The 20,974-nt window shown below is 46.5% G+C and overlaps 1 protein-coding gene across 1 annotated transcript; it reads right to left on the reverse strand.

Annotated features, from left to right (window-relative positions):
* Window positions 1-8: 8 nt before the first annotated feature.
* On the reverse strand, window positions 9-20,371 carry LOC131309699 (putative late blight resistance protein homolog R1A-10). The gene is made up of 2 exons (XM_058336296.1): window positions 17,728-20,371; window positions 9-164 (listed from the first exon to the last, which is right to left on the reverse strand). Exon 1 carries the CDS (start codon window positions 20,369-20,371, stop codon window positions 17,744-17,746), a length of 2,628 nt encoding a protein of 875 aa, XP_058192279.1. The 3' UTR covers window positions 9-164; window positions 17,728-17,743.
* Window positions 20,372-20,974: the final 603 nt, after the last annotated feature.

A 20,974-nucleotide genomic window follows, 5' to 3' on the forward strand; every position in this document is an offset into this window, starting at 1 on the left:
GTGGGGATACAAACATCCACCATTTATTCAAATACAACAACTCATTCAAAACGGACAAATAGTGCTTATTAAAACACAAATACGAGATGAATGATGCCCTAGAGGTCCAACTGATGGGTCCCAACGGTATATAGCAAGTCCTCAATCACCATCCAAATTATCACCTGAAAAATGTATGGAATAATTTTGTTAGCTAAAAGCCCCGTGAGTAATTTAGCATGCTAAGAGTAAGTACATATATATGAATACAAATAAATGGAACAGTAATTTGATATTTTCCAAGAAGCTGATGTGAAGAAAATTATGCGCCTCAACAATTACTATCAAGAATAGGATATGCATCTCAATAAGGTATCAAGAACAAAAGATGCATCTCAACAATGTATCACACGAGTAGTAGCAGCTCACAGGTAATAGCAAATATTTGCATTAACGGCTGAATGATATCCAAAAATAATCTGTGGAACTTAAACACAAAATGCTGGAATTGTTTTCTCGGCGTGTCACCCAAGAAAAATAGAGTCTGATCGGCTGAGGTATTGCATATACAAAGAGCCCATCTTATCTAGGTTGGATGGAGTATGACGGTCTCTCCAATAAATAATTGGGGTTAGAAAGGCCTTACAAAAATCGACATCACACCCTCTAATTTTAGAGCAGTCACATGGAACGTGTAACACCCTGAATTTCGAAGACATTATTTACACCATGGAAAGAGATTTTCAAAAATATTTTTCTTTTTGAAGGCATTAAAGTTCCAAAAATAATTTTCGAGTCTCATTACAACATCTCAAATTCGAATGTACTATGCCAAAATACCATGTTGTTCAATTTCAAATACTTAACTAAAATTACAGAGCAACTAAGGGTACAGAATTCGGAGTTCGACAATTTCTTCATCTGTCATTGTCACTTCACCTTCTTCATACGGCCTTTCTGCTCCTTCTTCAACATATACCTAGTGTTTGAATACCAGGGTAATGTACCTAGTACCGTTAAAGATTAACACTCAATAGCTAAAACCTATCCGAAACCCGTAACTTACAAATAACAGGATATAAAATGCAATATAAATGACAGTGCTTGATTTTTATTACTATTCTTCAACCTGTGTGAAATCTAAGATCTCTACCTTGAGATTTATCCTACCCTTAACCACCAAGTTATGGTCATGGCATGATTCAACTCCCTTCTTACGCTCGGATGAAAGATCCTAAGTTATCTACTTAGTAGAATTCATCTACAACTAAAACAAGGAGAACGAACATGATAAATTCCACCCCTTGCAGTGCAATCCCGTTTCTCAAAAGTTAATCATAGCCATGACATACTCAGGGTTAGGTTTCTATCTTAAACATTTAGGGTCCTATGACCATTCATCCAGATGTCTACCAAGACTCTCCTCCGGAGCCCGGACTCTATGTGGCGTCACAATCCATAGCTCATCTTATTATCTCATTATTCTTTCTTATACAATGACTATCTTTCTTTTCATCCCCGTAACCAACCCATGCCCTAATGTCCATTCTAGGTTCTCTTAGGCATTAACATTATGCGTGTCAAATATTTGTAATAAAGATTAATCAAGCCATTAATGAAATTGAAATAGCGCAGTAAATCAATCACTTTATCATATGCACCTATTTTATGGTTCATTCATAACATTTTAATCATTTTAATGTGTTTCGTAACTTTTATTCTAGAATTCATAACCTTTCAGCAATACGTTTCATAACATTTTCATTATGATTCATAACATTTTGATGTATCTCATAACCTTTATACGATTCGTAACTTTTTAGCAATACGATTCGTAACATTTTCTCTACAATTCATAACATTTTGGAGAGTGCATATGATACACACTCAAATAAGAGGTGTGTAGTATAGTCTTTCCCAAGATTATTCTACCGAAACCTCATTTCAAAAGAAACAAAAACAATTGTCAATACTAATTTAACATTGGAATTCTACAATCAAGATTAGCTATTACATAACTTAAACATCTTGGTCAATATGTATTTCCAGGACAGGGCAAGGTAATTATTTCGAATCCTAATCACCGTACGAACTCACTTAGGTTCAAGTGTCCCAGAATAAACTATGGGTATAATTAGTGCACCACTAATATGAACTTAAACTTTAATCTTTTCTTATCTACAAACTACAGGAGTCAGGCTATAGTAGGTATGCCTCACGTTACACATTTCAAATTCCGATTCCAAACCTGCTCATTCCTTTTTCCATTCGATGTCATTTTTTTTTCGAAAACATACACACAATTTTTACACTAATCAACTACATATCAATGTTCAATTCAGAAAACTATATATCAACATTCTTATAGAGATTAATTTTAACTACCTCTCTTCCCGTAGAACAAGTGGTAGATATTGAAAGAAAGGTAGATGAAATACAAGGTAGAATAATAATACCAGAAGAAATAACGTATACTATATACACAACACCCACTCATGCACTCACACAATCATACGCATATGAAATTCAACGAGATGTCACAATAGAAAATAATGCGCAACTAAATAAAAATGTTTTTTTTTTCTTTTAAAAGAAATTCAAAAATCCCGAACGTTATAGAACGGAACACTATCCCACGTGCAACAGGACACACGAATACTACACGAGTAGCTACTCTGCGGAAATTACTTCACAACATTGCTTCCCACAAATGTAGGAAAATCTATTAATTATTTACGGAAAGTGTAGCTATATATATTACCAATTGCTATTATCGAATTCAAATACAAAAGTGAAGCAATTCCATAGGTTGATTCCCCAGCGGGTTCGATTACTTGCCCCAATCATTCAGGCGAGTGCCAGATTTTGGGAGTACTTCTCAAGTTCTGGGGTTCGATTTCTCACAGGGTGAATACTGTGAGTATGTCTTGCTGCAAGTTGGGGGCTGTTGGTTGGTGCTGTCGCCCTAGTCCCCCCGGTGGTTTGGGTTGTGCAGATAGGTCCAATTAGTGGCCTGGCTGCACGGTTGTTCCTCCGTCATTAAAAAAAAAAAAAAGGAAAGATGGAAGCTCCAAGAAACTATCTTAAACAATATAATTTGAGGGTTGACTACCTTAAGCAATAATTATGGACCTCCAATGAATCTGCGATGGTTGAGATCCATAAGTTTAGTTGCGTCAAAGTAGTGATATATATGCAGAATGCGTTGGAAATCTGCGATGGGCCTAAATCACTCACATGGTAAGGAAGAGCTGTCGAGGAGACTAGGAGAGAACATGCTATTTGTGTAAAAAAAATACTTCACATTACTCCATTAACACTTGATTAGTTCATTGTAGTTTATTCACTCTACTCAAACTCACTCTTTTTTCTCTGTCCCTACATTAATTGGCCATTAGATTTTCGAAGTATTTCTAGGCTCCTAGTAGCATGAACCTAGTCAAGTACATAAATCTCTAATATCTTGACCCTTTATCTACATACATAAATAATTCAGAAGACTATTCAATTACATACATGAACCACACCATTTATGTATCACGTGTCTACATAATTTCTCAGAATTTATAATTCTTAAAATCAAATTTCCTTTTCAACAAATGAAATTGAGATACCATTCTATCCATCATAGTTGTATGCTTACTGCTTGCATAAACAATATATATGGTGGGTTTACTATATGTGCCACCCAACGCTGTTCTTTATTTATTGAGCAATGGGCTCTCTACTTTCATTTGCTTATCTTATCTTATCTTATATATTAAAAACTATAAGAGTTCCTAAAAACTTCTGAAAAATATATCCCGCAACTGCACATTCATTAGAAGACTCTCAAATACAAAAGCGTTCCCTATATATACGCAAACTTAAAATAGATTAGAGGGTATATTACGTCTAAACATATGATACAATGCAGTAGCCGTTGTGAAGGCTTCGGTCATGACCTCGGTAATCTAACCGGACCACCATTAACCGAGGCCTCATATCAGCACGGGCCTGTGTATATCCTTCTGTTTACTCGGTTGGTATCGAGTCTCCTGTTTATGATTCGGTTAAATACCGAAGTATGCATTCTTAAAGCCTCTCGGAAGAATGTTGCATAGCAAGAGGGGACCAAGAGTGACACGTGGCGGAAGGAATCTTCTAGGCCAGGTCTGGCCATGTGCTTCGTAACCGTCTTATCCGGTGCGTCATCTATGACGTCACCCGAGGCGGTTACCTAAGCGTGATCTCCACGCACTAGCTTGGAGCCCAAGTTAACCTAGGTCTATAAATGCAAAGGGATACTCATCTTTGAGAGGTATGCCATCTATCCCTAACCCTAGACCTAAAAACATCTCTCCTTACATCTAACTTGATCGTCGGAGGGTCACTAGGCTATTCCAGCCTTAGTGACTTGTTGCAGGTTCAGCGGTGGAGGAACAGAGCAGCGGAGGAGAAGTACTAGTTCAGGCCAAGGTCCCTCCTCCTAAATCGAACCCCTACAATTGGCGACTCCGCTGGGGACCTAGCCACCCTTTCAACTTTCACCTCCCCCTTTCTGTTCCGTTAAAACATCCAGAATCAAACATGGTGGAGATCGATGACGCACATCACGGTGGTACCGCCCACGGGCTCGGTTCCCTCGTGGACCATAACCTGGCTTCTGGCGGAGCGGCCGCCCTTGGAAAGACCCACATATCCATCGGAGTTGGCGCCGGAGCGTCAGCTCCAGACGCAGGCCCATCCTCCGAGCTCCACTCCTACATCCGCCATCTCGAGCGAAAAATCGACGACCTCACGACGGTCGTGGACCGCGACAAACACGTTCGAGACGAGTTGGCGGAGATCAAACACCTCCTCATCTCCCCATCTCACTCCTCCGGGAGCCGCAGCGGAAGGACAAACCGTCACACACCCCCACGCAGTCACGAAGCCGGTCACCTGCTAGAGCACAGACCTCGCCCCTCAGTCAAGGATCGTCTTGAGTCACCAAGAGAGGCGGACACTCGAGCCCCAAAAGACGCATCGCACAGGGACCGTTCTCGTTTTCCTGTGCAACTTCGAAGGAGACCATCGGCCTTTGACAGGCTCGGCGGTGCGAGCGTCTCTGCCTCCTCCACCCACTCGGTCTTCGTGGGCAAGACAGGCCGGGAATCTACCCCTAGCCTCACAAGGGCATCCAGGGGAGATGACGGCCTTGTCGAGATCCAGACTAGAGGATACCGAGAGCGCCTGAAGGGCCCTCGAGCCAGAAGTCCCATTGTCTCGCACCTCGGCGGCGCACACAGCAGGAGCCCGGTCACCGAGCGCCTCGAGCCTTCCGCTAGGGATAGCTACCGACATCACCGCCAAGAGCGTTTTCCCAGGAAATCGGTTAGTATTGACCCAAAGAGAAAGGAGCATGAACGATTGGACAAACTCGTTCCCAAGAAGCGTACAGCGACCGAGCGTCCAAACGGCCCCGACCGTTCGATCCGACCTCATCGCGATGCGCGACTTGCACGACTCACGACCTCTCCTTTCACAAGAGAGATCGACTCGGTTACCCCCCCCAAGGGATTCTCCCAGCCCAAGTTTGCCAAATATGACGGCAAGACCGAGGCTTACATTCATCTGGTTCAGTATAAAACTGTCATGTCTCTGTTTCTTCGGAATGAACCCTCGGACGACGCCTTCCTGTGCAAAGTGTTTTCTGCCAGTCTCGGCAACCTGGGCCTCACCTGGTTCAATCAACTCCCGGCTCGGTCAATCTCCTCGTTCGACTCCCTCTGTGATGCCTTCATGGCCCGGTTCGTAACGAGCAACAAGCACGAGAAGGAGATCGACTCCCTCTTAGCCCTCCGGAAGAGGAACGACGAAACGCTTCGGCAGTACGCCGGCCGTTATTGGGAGTTGTTCAATGAAATAGAGGGTTGCGACGGTGTCATCTCTGCCTGAGGATTCAAGCTCGGTCTCACCTCCCAAGACGAGCAAGTCTACGACGACCTCGCTCGCCATAAGCCAAACTCCATGAAGGACCTTATGACTCGAATTGAGGGCTGGTGTCAGCTCATCGAATCCAAGGCAGAGAGAGGCATTGGGAAGCCCACGAGTTCAAAGACGTTAAACACCTCGGTGTCCATATCGGCTCCCGCACCTGTCCCAACATCGAAGAAACAGGTCAACACAATCAAGCAGTCGCCGAGGAGGGGACCGAAGCCAAGTGACTTCAATGCCGAAAAGACCGTCTTCACTATTCCTATCTACCGGATCATCGATCAAGTAAAGGATCAGCCTTTTTTCTCCTTCCCAAATCAAAAGCTAGGAACCGAGAATGGGAAAATCAAGAATCCCATCGTCCGATGCAGTTACCACAGCGAACAAGGTCACTTCACCACCGGTTGCAAGCCCTTCAAAGCCTACTTGGAGCAGCTTGTCGCGGGAGGCCACCTCGGCAACTTCATCGATCACGAAAAGACGACGGCTCGGGTGCAACGGACCGAAACAAATACGGAGGAAGAGGTCCAGACAATCCACGTCATACACGGTCCCTTGAACCCCGAGGCCGCTCGAGTCATCCGAGCAGAGTTGAATGAAGCCTTCTCCTCCAAGCAGGTCATGTTAGTCGGCCCCGAACCAAAGCGCCCTAGAACCGATGATGGCTCCAAGTGGACGATAATGTTTACCGAGAAGGATCTCAACCGTGTCCAGCTTCCCCACAACGACGCCCTCGTGGTCACGCTACGTATCGGAAATTTCAACGTCCGTCGCGTCCTCGTAGACCAGGGTAGCTCGGCCGAAGTCATGTATTACTCTCTTTTCAAGGATCTGAAGATTCTCGAGACCGACCTCCGTCCCTCCGAAGTTCCCCTTGTCGGCTTCAACGGAGCTCCTGTCTGGCCCATCGGTATGATCACTCTTCCTGTCCGTGCCGGCTCGATAACTCTTGAAATGGAATTTGTGGTGGTCGACGTCCCTGGCCCTTACAACGCCATTGTCGGTCGAACCTGGCTGCATAAACTTAAAGCGATTGCCTCCACTTATCACCAAGTGGTACGTTTCATTGGCACTCACGGGCACTAGGAAGACTTGTACGGAGACCAGACCGCGGCCAAGCAGTGCTACGTCAACGCCGTCCGAAGCACCAAACAGACCTCCCGGTGAATCTCATCGAAACCCCCGAAGCCCCTGTTTTGGAGGACGTCAGTAGATCCCCCGACGAAAAAACCGTTGAAGACGTGGTCACCATCCCAATCACCGAGGACGGCTCCCGCTTCTTCCTTGTCAGTTCCTCACTTAGTGATACTGATCGGAACGAGACGGTAGCTTTTCTCAACCGAAACATTGAAGTGTTCGCCTGGACCCCCTATGAGATGCCGGGGCTCGACCCCTCTTTCATCTGCCACGAGCTCAACATCGACAAAGCCAAACGACCGGTCGTACAGAAGGCACGACGGTCCTCTCCTATTCACTCCGAGGCTGTCATTGAAGAAGTCGACCGACTCCTAAACGCTGGGGCAATCAGAGAGGTCCAGTACCCCAAGTGGTTGGCTAACACCGTCGTAGTCAAGAAAAAGAATGGTAAATGGCGTGTCTACGTCGACTACTCCAACCTCAATGACGCTTGCCCGAAGGACTTCTTTCCTCTTCCCCGTATCGACCAGCTCGTCGACGCCACCTCCGGACACGAGCGACTCAGCTTTTTGGATGCGTACCGGGGCTACCACCAGATCGCCATGAGCGAAAGCGATATCGAGAACACTGCCTTCATTACCCCTCACGGGATCTTCGGTTACCTTGTCATGCCTTCGGTTTAAAAAATGCCGGAGCAACTTTCCAACTAATGATATCCAAGATGTTCGAGCGATTACTAGGCGACACTATGCTGGCGTACATTGACGACATGGTGGTTAAAAGTCTTCGCGCCGGTGATCATCTAACTCACCTCGCCGAAGTCTTTGAGATACTCAAGAACCACAAACTCCGCCTCAATGCCGAGAAATGCGTCTTCGGCGTCCGCTCTGGCAAATTTCTTGGCCACCTCGTCTCCCGACGCGGTATTGAGGCCGATCCTTCCCAGATTCGAGCTATTGATCAGCTCTCGGCTCCCCACAACAAGCGCGATGTTCAGCGTCTAACCGGCATGGCTGCAGCCCTGAATCGGTTTATAAGTCGTTCTTCGGACAAATGTCAGCCATTCTTTGCACTCCTGAAGGGCAGCCGACGAAGTTTCAATTGGACGGAAGACTGTGACCGAGCCCTACAACGACTAAAGGAGTATCTTTCTGCGGCTCCACTCCTCGTCACTCCTCAGAACCAAGAGGACCTGTTCCTCTACCTAGCTATCTCTTCGCACGCTGTGAGCTCGATGCTTGTCCGACAGGAGGGCCGAGAGCACCAGCCAATCTATTACTCTAGCAAAACCATGACTCCCGCGGAGACGCGTTACCTCCCCCTGGAGAAGCTCGTGCTCGCCCTCATCTCAGCCTCCCGAAAGCTTGCCCCATACTTCCAGTCGCATCGCATCATCATCCTGACCGAGTTCCCCCTCAAATCTCTTCTTCGGAAGGCCGATCTCTCCAACCGAATCTCACAATGAGCCGTTGAGCTTGCCAATTTTGAAATCCACTTTCAACCTCGGACAGCAATAAAAGCTCAGGTGCTGGCCGACTTCATTGCCGAGCTTACACCGCCCAACATATCCGCTTCGGAACCCACTCCGAGCACCGAGGCAGTACTCTAGGCCAACCCTAGCACAGCATGGCAGCTTTTTCACGGAGATGTTTGGAAAATGTACGTCGATGGTGCCTGCAACAGCCGTGGCGCAGGTGCAGGCGTCGTTCTTCTCTCACCTTTCGGTGTCTTGCACGAAAGCTCATTCTCCATCAACTTCCCAGCCTCCAACAACGAGGCCGAATATGAGGCATTGATCTCGGGACTCAAACTGCCGAAGCCATTGGCATCGAAGAGCTCGTCGTTTACAGCGACTCCCAATTGGTGGTTAACCAACTCTCTGAAGAATATGAAGCTCGGGATGATCGCATGCGTACCTACCTCAGCGCCGCAGTCCAGCTCATTCAACGCTTTAAAGCGATCAGAGTCGAACATATCTCCAGAGAACAGAACGCCCACGCCGATGCCCTTGCAGGGCTCGCTTCGGCATTCTCATGTACCGGACACCGCTCCATTTCCTTCAATTCTATTGACAAGCCCAGTTTTGAGCTCGATGATCTACAAAAGGAAATACTCAACATCGAGCTTGGCCTGAGCTGGATGGATGAAATCGTCCTTTACCTGAGGGATGACTCCCTTCCCACCGACAAAAAGGAGGCTCACCGACTCCGAAACAAAGCCGCTCTCTTCTGGCTCAATCCCGACGGCAAGCTTTACCGAAGATCATTTACCGGGCCATACTTATTGGTTGCGCACCCACATCAAGTTCCGGGCATCATTGAAGAGCTTCATGCCGGCGACAGCGGTTGTCACTCCGGTGGACGGTCGCTCGCCCACCGAGCCCTCACTCAGGGATATTGGTGGCTGACAATGAAGAAGGACTCTGAAGAGTTCGTCAAGCGTTGCAAGAAGTGCCAGATGTTCGCTCCCATTATCCATCAGCCGGCCGGGGACCTAAGCCCTCTCACCAGCCCCTGGCCCTTATCCCAATGGGGCATGGATATCGTTGGAAAGCTCTCAGTCGCTCCGGGTGGATTCAAGTTCCTCTTAACCGCAATAGATTATTTCTCGAAATGGGTCGAGGCCGAGCCCCTGGTAACCATCGAAGAACCAGACGTCATCCGCTTTGTGTGGCGCAACATCATCTCACGCTTCGGTGTGCCGTTCGCCATAATTACTGACAATGGAGGGCAGTTTACAGGGCAGAAGTACCGGGCTCTGCTTCACGAATACGGTATCAAATGGGACACGTCCACTCCGGCTTACCCCCAGGGCAACGGACAGGCCGAGGCTGCAAACAAGGCAATTTCATCTGGACTCAAGCGCCGACTCGAGTCACGATGGGGAAAGTGGGCCGAAGAGCTACCCAGGGTACTCTGGGGCTACCGTATTACTCCCCGGCGCTCCACTGGTCGCACTCCTTTTTCTTTAGCATTCGGAATGGAGGCGGTCATCCCACTCCAAGTCGGACTCCCAACAATGAGAACAGAAAATTTTGATGAGTCGGTCAACAACAACACCATTGCTTCGGACCTCGATTTAGCCGAAGAAGAGCGGGACAACGCAACGATCAAGCTTGCTTCATACCAATAGGAGGTTGCAAAGGGCTACAATCGAAGCGTGCGCCTCAGGTCGTTCAAGCCTGACGATCTCGTTTGGAAAAAGGTGGTTGAGAAATCCAAAAAGCGAAAGCTAATGCCCAATTGGGAGGGTCCCTACCAAGTTCTCAAGCACCTCGGATCGGATAACTACAAATTGGAGAAGCTGGATGGTTCCCCCATTGCTAAGTCATGGAATGCAAACAACTTGAAGAAGTTCTACGGGTAGTGCTCGGATACCGACGCCCGTTTGGTCTTTATTACGTTGCATTTTCTTTTAAGAAAGTTTTGAAGGCAATCTGCTTATGTATTGACAATACTCCACGAGTTTTAATGAGAATTATCTCTTTGGCACTATTCGTACACTGATTGTTTAAATTACTTATACTTGGTCCGTTCTTGCCCGGCCCATTTTATACCGACTTCAGGGATATTGTTCTCTCATAGGTGATACCCTCGGACAAAATTCCCACCAAGTCGCCCAGGCCTCTTCGGTCGTCTGGATTTCTGGTCACTCGCTGTAAGGATACTCGGCCTTTCTCTCCGAGCCCCTTATATCGACCCACCAGAAATTCCCAACTATTCGGACTCGCTGCGTCACGAACCTATGGCAGAAGCCATACCCCTTCGTGACCCCGGCCTACGTCCCTAGTAGTAATACCATCTCGCGACTGCCCGTTAGGCTCATTTCTATCAATAAGCAGGCGCGTGCAAGTCAAAAATTCACTAAACGATTGCTTCTGATTCGATCCCTACCGACCCTCCTACTAGCAGGGGATTCGGATCAAATCACTTTTTCTTGAACATCTTTTTTATGCTTGACAAATCGATTCGGTTAATGCTTCAGTTTATACTTGTTTCTACAAACTTTTCAAGTCTCACCGAAGCAGGGGCATCTTAACCCATGGAGCAAACCAATCATACAAGCATTTCAAAGATTAACATTCAAGAAGACAAAGCATTATAAAGTTTCAGCAACAATCCATGAACAAAAAGTTACTGCTTCAATATCAAATATTTACAAACTCTGGAACAGCAAACTCCCAATGTTCGGAGCCGTCCAGTCAAAAGTTACAGAATTCAAAGACAAAAGTAAAAGAAGACACTATCCTAAGAGCGAGCTGGGTGGTCGAGCTGGTCCTCGGACGCTGGGGCATTTGGATTAGCTTGGTTCCCAAGACCTTGGTCCTCGGACGCCGGCTCCACCACTTCCTCCTCTTCTTCTGGAAGGACAAGCTCCTCGGGAGGCGCCTCGGGGAGGGTTCGGAGATCAGAGTTTTCGGGGAGGTCGAGCCTCTTCATAAAGGCTTCATGGCCATACCGAAGGCCGTCCAAGAAACGGTCCCGATGCAGCTCCGCCTCAATCTCCCGAACCTGCTTTTTGTACTCTACTCCGGCTGCATCCCAGCCTTCATCGTAGCCTCCCTTCCTCGCGAAGTCAACCTCTGTGGTCCTGGTGACTCGCATTGTATCGGCATCCTCCTCGGCCTTGGCGGCTCTGGCCTCTGCCTCCACTCTCTCCCTGTCGCACCTTCAGAAGTCCGCCAGGTAGAGCTCGCAAGTCTCCCGAGCCAATTTGAGGTCTTCCTCTTTCCGAGCCAGCTCCCGGGCAAGCTTATCAGTCTTCTCTTCCTGCTTTTTGCATCGGTCATTGATGGCCAATGCCCGAGCTCCAGCCTGCAAACAGAAAAATACAAGAAATTCAACAAAGTGCAAACTTTCAGATTGAAGAAAATGGGACGCAAACCATTAACTTACATTGAAGAGGGCCTGAGCTATCTCGGTCGTAATGTCCTCAGTCAAACCGGTGACAGCCCGAGCGTCCCTAGGAAGAATGCTTCCTTGGAGCATCCCGAAGGCCACGCCGAGGTTTTTGACACTGTCGGCATGGTGGATCGGGCGGCCAACAAAGTGGCGGAACTCCGGAGCCCAGGGGAGTTCCCTCGGGTTGACCCAAGAGCCCTCTTCCGCTCCTCTGATCCCCCCTACAGCCTCTTCCCGCTCCTCCTCGATCAGGATCGTCTCCTGACCTCCACCGTCTCCGTCTCCCCCCTCCCGTTGAGTCCTCTTCTCCGGAGGCTCCTGCGGTGAGACTGGGGTCGGCCTTGAAGTCCCGGCACCAGGAGTACCGGGGACTGTCCCCCTGCCCCGGCCAGCAGGCCTTCGGCGCCTCAAGTTCAACACCTCTCGGGTTCCCGTGCCCGCCATTTCCGCGCTTAAACCGGTCCTCTCCGGCGTCTCTCGATTGATTTCCTCTCGTATAACCCCCCGAGGCGCGGATGTGCTGCCCTCGGTTTCGTCCTCTCCTGCCCCCCTCTCCCCCCTTCCTGCTCCTCTTCCGGCTCTCCCTCCTCGGCCTAGTCCTCGGCCTGCCCGCGGTACCCCTTGCTGCATCGGCTTCTTCTTCAGAAAGCTCGTATAGGTTGGGACGTACCCGAGTAGCTCCGGAGCTTACCAACTGGAGATCGGGATGGCGAAAGCCGCTGTAATTCGGGCTCGGTCAGCTTTCTCCCGAAGCTGCTGAACGATTCCCTCGGCTGCAAGGCAAAATCAAAACAAGGGATTACTACAAAGTACGCAGGGCATAACGAAAACAAACAAAACTTCTACCGAAGAATAAATTCTACCGACCAGGAGCCCCGGTCCCAAATTGTACCCTGGTAGTCGTATCGGCATTCTCCCCGGTCCCGAACATGAAGTTGGCGGTTACCGAGAGGTAAATATTTGCCCACTCCTCGGAGTCGAGGAGACGATCGACAAGGAACGTATCGTATCCCGTCCTGCAAGAGAGGTAGTATCGGTTGCTCTCCCGGTTGACTCCTAGGAGGTATACTCCGAAGAGCTCCTCGACCCCAAAAGTCAGATTGAACTGCCTCCTCAGCTCAATAATGTTTGTGATGATCCGGTAGGAGTTTACTGTAAGCTGGGAGGAGGTAAGGGAAACGGTTCGCAGGACTCGTCGGACAAATTGGTGGAGGGGGAATCTAATCCCTCCCTCGGTGATTGCCATCAAGGGAAAAATCAATTCCCCCGGTCGGTGAGGAAGGGTCTTCGGGTTGTTGTCAGGAAGCAGCCGGACCTCCACGTCCGGAGGGATGCTGTAAACCCTTCTGAACTCGGCGAGGGCAGCCGGTGTCCCATTAAAGTATTGGTTCAAGTAAGGGCATGGCCTCATCGGCCTCCTTCGTCCCCGAACCTCCTCAGGGGCATCGGCGAACGGGCCCGGTCCACGGCCAGAAGTGCTTGGGGTTTCCATCTCCCAAGATGCGAAGGCTGTAACTGGGCGTGAAGCTCTAAGGGGGTCTGAAGGCTCAATGACGTCCAGCGGAATTCGGTAAACGGCCTGGGCACGACACTCCTCAAAAATCTCCTCAAGATCGATAGAAAGGGAGCTACTGGTACTGTCCGAGGAGACTTCAATGACCATTCGCCTCTACCTAGCAAGAAAAGACGTGCAAAAACCCGTTAGCTATATGCTCAGGGAAAAGCAACATGACCTAGCAAGCATGGGGCGAAATGGTCATCGCTCCTCGGTAAGTTTCTAGGCACCTCTCCCCGAGAAAGGTGCCCGAGGCCGGTGGTCGTTTCTATGGTCTCGGGTTGAAGATTGGCCTCGGGAAGAATGTGGGCCTCGGGTTGAATCTGGAGCTCGGGAAAACTAAGAACAGCGCAGGAAGCGCCCAGCGCCGCCGCGGGATGAACGACGGCGAGCGGCGAAACAGTCGCAACGCTTAAGAAATGTGGATTGGAGTGAAGAAAACTTGAAGAAAATGATCAGAGCGTGAAAATCAGCGACTGAAGATCGTCATACCTGAGTTTCGTGACGAGATCCGCGTCCAAAACGCTCAAAATCTCGATTGAATACTGAAAACGGACGGCGGCGGCGGTTCGACTTCGGAAGCAGAGAGAGAGTAGCCGTCTTCCTTCTGTCTTCCCTATTTATAATAGGAGAGACGGAGAGAAGCGCGAGAAACGAAGCGTCATGCACCGAGCCGTTAGATCTTCGACGCGTGTCGCCATCGGACGGCCAGAATTGAGGGGTCTGCACCGAGGACAGGCGCCGGATATTCAGACCTTAGGCGTGGTGACGCGTGTCACCGACGCGACGTTTCGTACCAATCAACTGACATGGCACGTGCCGAGGCAGCCTTTTTATTCTGAGACCTCGGCAAAAGCTGACACGTGGCTCTTCTCTGGCGCGGGTTGAACGGAATCTACCGAAGCAATTTCACTCTTTGGTTATTCTCTAAAAAGGATCATGGCCTGATATCTCATACGATGGGATCAAGACCCTGAAGCAGAGGTGCAAAGCTCAAGGGGCTTGAGGGGCTATTGTGGAGGCTTCGGTCATGACCTCGGTAATCTAACCGGACCACCATTAACCGAGGCCTCATATCAGCATGGGCCTATGTATATCCTTCTGTTTACTCGGTTGGTATCGAGTCTCCTGTTTATGATTCGGTTAAATACCGAAGTATGCATTCCTTTAAAGCCTCTTGGAAGAATGTTGCATAGCAAGAGGAGACCAAGAGTGACACGTGGCGGAAGGAATCTTCTAGGCCAGGTCTGGCCATGTGCTTCGTAACCGTCTTATCCGGTGCGTCATCTATGACGTCACCCGAGGCGGTTACCTAAGCGTGATCTCCACGCACTAGCTTGGAGCCCAAGTTAACCTAGGTCTATAAATACAAAGGGATACTCATCTTGGAGAGGTATGCCATCTATCCCTAACCCTAGACCTAAAAACATCTCTCCTTACATCTAACTTGATCGTCTGAGGGTCACTAGGCTATTCCAGCCTTAGTGACTTGTTGCAGGTTCAGCGGCGGAGGAACAGAGCAGCGGAGGAGAAGTACTAGTTCAGGCCAAGGTCCCTCCTCCTAAATCGAACCCCTACAGTCGTAACCAAACTGGATACTAAAAATTTACACTAATTAACTGATGTAGGACACGATTAAAGAAAATTTCTTGTTCTTATTTTTATTATTTTAGAAGTAGATTTGACTGGGAATATTTTCTTTTAGGTTAGAATTATTAACTTTTCATATTCGGTTGGATTTTGATTTCCAACTTTATTAGAATTCTTGGTCTACAAGAATTAGGATCTTATTTCAATTAATTAGGTTTTATGTTTTTTTTTTTTTAATGCCGCTTGTTTTGGCATGATTTAGAATTTCTTTTTTAGCAAGATTTCTAGGGTTAGATCTTAGGGGAAATTACAGTTCAGTGGGAAGTGGGGCAAATAAGTCCCAATACATGGGACACTTTTTGGGAATTAAAAACTCGTGGAAAGAGGAAAAATAATGCCCAGCTCATGGTATTCATAATTTACTCAGACAAAAATGCCCTTAACTTTAAATTTTATAGAAAAAGACGTCCAAAATCAAAACCAATTGCAGAAAGCTCAGATTTCAAAAACCCAGAAACCTAAACAAATCCCTAAACTACAAAACCAATCAAGTGGGGAAAAACAGCCCTCCAGCTGAAATTGGACTGAGGGGAAAATAATCAAAACCCACTACCAGAAATCTTGAATTAAAGCAAACCCACATAAGAAAACCAAAACGATTTCTGATTAACACAAAACCGACCCAGTTGGTCAAGGATCAATATCCCAACAAAGTGAAGAAGAAAAAAACAAAGGACGTGTAAACACCACCGCCGCCATAACCACCGCCGCCTCCACCACTCCTGCTACCGTAATCACAGCCGTCACCTCCTCCATAAAGGACAGTGATGGACTGATCTCCGCGATGTAAGATCTAGCGGTAACGGACCTTCAATTCGATGACGTCACTGTAGCCCACTTGAGGGACCAGTCGTCGGTGGCCCAGCGAGGCCTTCGACGAAGCATTTGTCCTCAACCTCCGCCATAGAGAATTTTTCTAGAGAGAGTGTAAAGGTAGAGAGAGAGATCTGAAAAGCGGGAGTAGGTCTGGCGGCGGCTGCTGGCGCTCTCGTTGAAGATGGAGGGGTTGATTTGGGGGGCGACGGTGTCGTTTCGGCGGCGGAGGTCGAGGGCGAAGTCAGAGCATAGGGAGAAGGCGTGGAGCTCGAATTGGGAGAGTTTGGTTATGTCGATGTGAGAGAGGGATTCCGGCTTGAGCCCACCTGGTGGTGGTGGTGGTGGGCACCGTCACCATTTCTTGTAGAGAGAAATAGAGAGAGAGAGAGCGAGTTGAGAAGTGGCGAAGAGGAGAGAGAGTGAAGAGGGGGAGGAGGGAGAGATGGCAGGAGTTTTACAGATGTTTTTCCTAGGGGTATATTAGACATTTTGCTTGCCCTTTCCGTGTATTCTTATTTACTTTTTTCCATTTCATGTGTAGAGCAATTTTATGAAAACTTGTCCATGTGTTGTGACTTATTTGCCCTACTTCTCACTGTCCGGCAATTCCACCTAGATCTTATAAAAGGGGTTGTAACCTATTCAATTATTCATCTTTCATTCATTAGTATTTAGAGTTTCTCTCTCTTTCTCTTGTGTGCAAGGTTTGCTCGTGGACTCGAGTTGTTTGTCTCATTTAGGATAGTACGCTAACTATTTTCTTGTAAATTCTGCTGCATCATGTAAGACAAGATTTAAGAAAATTTCTTATTCTTATTTTTATTATTCTAGAAGTATTTCCTTTTAGGTTAGAATTATTAAATTTTCGTATTTGGTTGGATTTTGATTTCCAACTTTATTAGGATTCTTGGTCTACAAGAATTATTTTTTTTCCGCGGCAAACGAAACATTTTATAAATCTTGAAAGGAGTACATCGAGGGAAAGTAAAATAGTAGAAAAGTACAATGTACTATCCAACCAAGGTTGGATAGAAATAGCGCCTAAAGATTGCACTGTAACTTCACTTTCTGAATCCCATCCAGATATCCTTTGGTCTACAAGAATTAGGTTCTTATTTCATTTAATTAGGATTTTTTTTTTAAATGCCGCTTGTTTTGGCATGATTTAGAATTTCTTTTTCAGTATGATTTCTAGGCTAACGTCTTATAAAAGGGATTGTAACCGATTCAATTATTCATCTTTCATTCAGTAATACTCAGAGTTTTTCTCTCTTTTCCTTATGCGCAAGGTTTGCTTGTGGACTCGAGTTGTTTATCTCATTTGGAATAGTATGCTAACTATTCTCTTGTGAATTCTGTTGCATCATTAACTAATCTGTTTTGTGTCATTAATTTTCTCCATTATGAGGTCTTTGTTGATATATGCCGTTGGACTTTCATAAACAGTTGATTTTCCTTGTATTTAGAAGTACTCCTGGCTAAAACAACAAAAGAAAGCTAACCTAGCTAAAAAGACTGCAAAACATAAGGTACTTTTTAAATTGGTTTAGATTAGGAGAATGGGAAGAAAATGACGTTGACAAAATGATAAGAACAAAAAAAAAGTTTTCGCTAGGCCCATCCAGGTACAAAGAAAATGATTGTGTGATTTTTGCCCCTACATTTTATCTTTAATTGAAAATCCATGATCTGAAACTATATATATACTACGAAGGTAAAATCTTTACCAACCTGGAGCTGAGCCATGTCAAAGATCTGATGGGAAGATATCAAGCTTAAGGTTGCTTTCTTGCTGCTGCTGTTTGATTTTCCTGGCAGAATCTGCAGCAGTACGTGATGTTTGATGAAGCTTGATTGTCTGGAGTGTTTTTACATTGCCCAGGCTAGAAGGGATCTCCCATAGCCCCGTGCAGTCCTTAAGAACAATGTGCTGAAGGCTTGGGAAATGATCAGCTTCGGCCTCCAAGTACACCAGATCTGTCTTCCAAATTTGCAAAGCTTTGAGTTCTCGAAAACCCCCGTCGACTAGTCTCCACATTACCCCTGTGAACGCGTTGTCCTTTAACTTGAGCTCCTCAAGTTTTGGCAACATCCCCAGCACATGCATTTGCTCCCACTCAAGAAAGGTATTGGCCAAGGTTAGCTTGTTCAAGTTTGGTGGGAATTTGTAGAACGGGGGAAGTATTTGGAGTTTAAATTCAGAAGGAGGCTCAGGGAATACGTCATTCAACAACTTCAATGTCACAAGTTGTTTTAACGTGGTAAGGTTATCAAAAAGAGACCCTCCCTTCTCCTCAAGGAGGGTGGCTAGTTTCCCACGGATACCAAGCTTCTTTAGGCATGGGGTCTGGCCTAGGACACACTGAGTACAACTCTGGGGCGTGATGGTGGTAAGGGTTTGTAGGCTATCATGATCCTTAGTTTTTTTTGCTACAGGGTCATGCAACTGACTAGGCTTGTTTGTATGCAGGTGCCTCAACTTTAACATTTTCCAAATGTCTGCTTTAAAGTCAATGGTGCGTGTGGTGCGTGAGGTTGTGTGGGCAATAAGAGTTTGTAGGTTCCGAAGGTTGGACACAGCAGCAGGAATAGTTTTGAAGTCACCGGAGAAGGCAACATAAGCGAGATGAACTAATTGTTCTATCTCACTAGGAAATCGGGGAAAACTAATGGGCCGAATGTGATATACCCTCAGCAATTTAAACTCGTCAGGGATGTATCCTACAAGTTCACGGGGTAGATCGACTTGATCCTTGGCGAAGCACAAGAAAGAGCGAACATGGGGCCAAGAAGGTTTGGTAGCAATGTATTTCAAAACACCAGAATGAATACAAAGGCGATGATTGATGGTACTTACAGCGGGGGCTAAGTCAGATGATGAATTACTCCCACCCTCTTTGATCTCCAATAAGAAGTTCTCTGCTAGGGCTTCTCTCAAGCACAAACTGCGCAACATATCATGAATACGACATGTTTTGATTTGACCACTGAAACTCCTTTGTTCCACCAACAATAGGTTTCTCTCAACCAGATCATTCAAGTGCTCCTCGGCCATCTCCTCCAAGCATACATTCTCCCATGTTTGTACAAATCTCTCAGCAATCCATAATCGGATCAGTATCCAAAATGGGATCTTGTAGTCTTGTGGGAAGACTCCAAAATAAAGGAAGCATGCTTTCAAGTGAGGCGGTAAGTGATAGTAGCTAAGAGCTAGTACTTCCATCAAATCCTCTTCCCTCCTGACAAGGAATGCTTTGACACTTTTAGCTATAGTCTCCCACGCATCCTTGGATATGTTCTTTTGAAGCATTCCAGCAATTACCACAACTGCGAGTGGTAGACCGTTGCATTGTATTGCAATTCTAATTCCGACATCCGTCAAGTCTTCTTGAGGGCAATCTCCTCCAGCAAAAACCTTCTTCTGGATCAGCTTCCAACTCTGAGGATGAGTTAGAAAATCCAGCTTGTAAGGCTGGCTAAATGGATCGGCATGCACAGCCACAGGATAATTTCGACTCGTTAGCAGGATTCTGCTTCCGTTTCTTGTGTTGGGGAAAGCCTCTTTAATGCTTTCCCAGTCCTCCTTCTCCCACACATCATCCACAACAATTAGATATTTCAAAGTTAGGTTGCGACGGACTTCTTCAGCCAACTCATCTTCACCCATCGTATACATGGCGCTTGTGACTTGAGTTACATATTTCAGAATTTCAAGGAACAAGTCTCTCCTACAACTTTGAGATACATAAACCCAGACACGAGTAGTAAATTCACGTGAAACTCTAGGGTCGTTATAAACCTTATCAGCAAGAGTTGTCTTGCCCAGCCCTCCCATACCTATGATCGAGATTACTTGTAGGTCTTCAGTATTTTTGGTGAGCCGATCAATTAGCGTTGTAGTCGCTTCGTCAAATCCCACCACGTTGTCTTTTTCAACGTCAGGGAGCCTCCTCTCCATCCTTTTTCGGCCAGCAGGGTCTCTATTTTGAAGGGCTTCACGTAACATCTGGTTATTGTCCACTTCTTCCTTTATGGTTTGAACCTTGTTTGCAACTTCGCGAAGCTTAGAAGCATGATCCAGGCCCCCGAACACTTTCAGGAGCCATTTTTTGCCCTTTTGGACGGTAGCCTCAACCATATAGCAATCGATGGCATCTTCTGCCTCGAAAGTCACAGCTCTGATGCGACTCACCAGCGCTTTCACGACAGCATCCTCAATGCCCTTCTCTGTCGAGACCTCAATTACGGCTTTCAACAATGGAAGATCGCGTATAAGACGATCAACTTCGCCCCTCACATTGTTGAACAACGTAGCATTGTCGACTACAAGCTGTTTGAGGTTTTCCACGAGAAATTCCACAGCTGCGTCAGACATCTCAGCTCTCTCTCTCTCTCTCTCTCTAATTTGTATGAAGCAGCAAAAAAGTAGAGGATGCTTATGGCTTAAGAGACTTGCAAGCCGCTCTTTCAAGTTAGAGCTACCACTCGCAGAGTTGGGAGTATTCCTATGCAGTTTGTCGTTTACTTACTATCTGTTTTGTTTCGAGGAATTGTAAGATTTCGCATTCAATAACAAAAAATTACTTGAAGGCTATCAATTGAAAATCAATCACACCACAAAAATAGTAGTAGGTGTTGTTTTAATGAAAAAGAAAATTCTTTTGCATAATTTTTTGATGGGCAAATTTTTGTAGTCGTCCCTCTAATTTTACGGTTGTCTCAATTTCGTCCATCTAATTTCAATTGTCTCAATTTCGTCCCTGTAGTTTGTTTTACGTTCCAAATTGATAAAATCGTTAACACGGTTAATGAAACTAACGAAAAAAATATGATTAAAAAATTAAGTGCTCCAATTTTCAATCCGGTTGAACCGGTGCGAAGATCTTATTTTTCTGATCATTTTATCTTAAATGGTCATAATGGATTTTTGGCTCTAAAGCCTTCCAATGAGCACCCTAAGAGAGCCCTAAAACTAAAT

Source organism: Rhododendron vialii, chromosome 12a (assembly GCF_030253575.1).
Source record: "Rhododendron vialii isolate Sample 1 chromosome 12a, ASM3025357v1".
Taxonomy (NCBI): Eukaryota; Viridiplantae; Streptophyta; class Magnoliopsida; order Ericales; family Ericaceae; genus Rhododendron; species Rhododendron vialii.

Bases quoted from the DNA above. Each gene is read 5' to 3' on its own strand.
- LOC131309699 (XM_058336296.1), bottom strand. From the start codon at position 20,371: ATGTCTGACGCAGCTGTGGAATTTCTCGTGGAAAACCTCAAACAGCTT.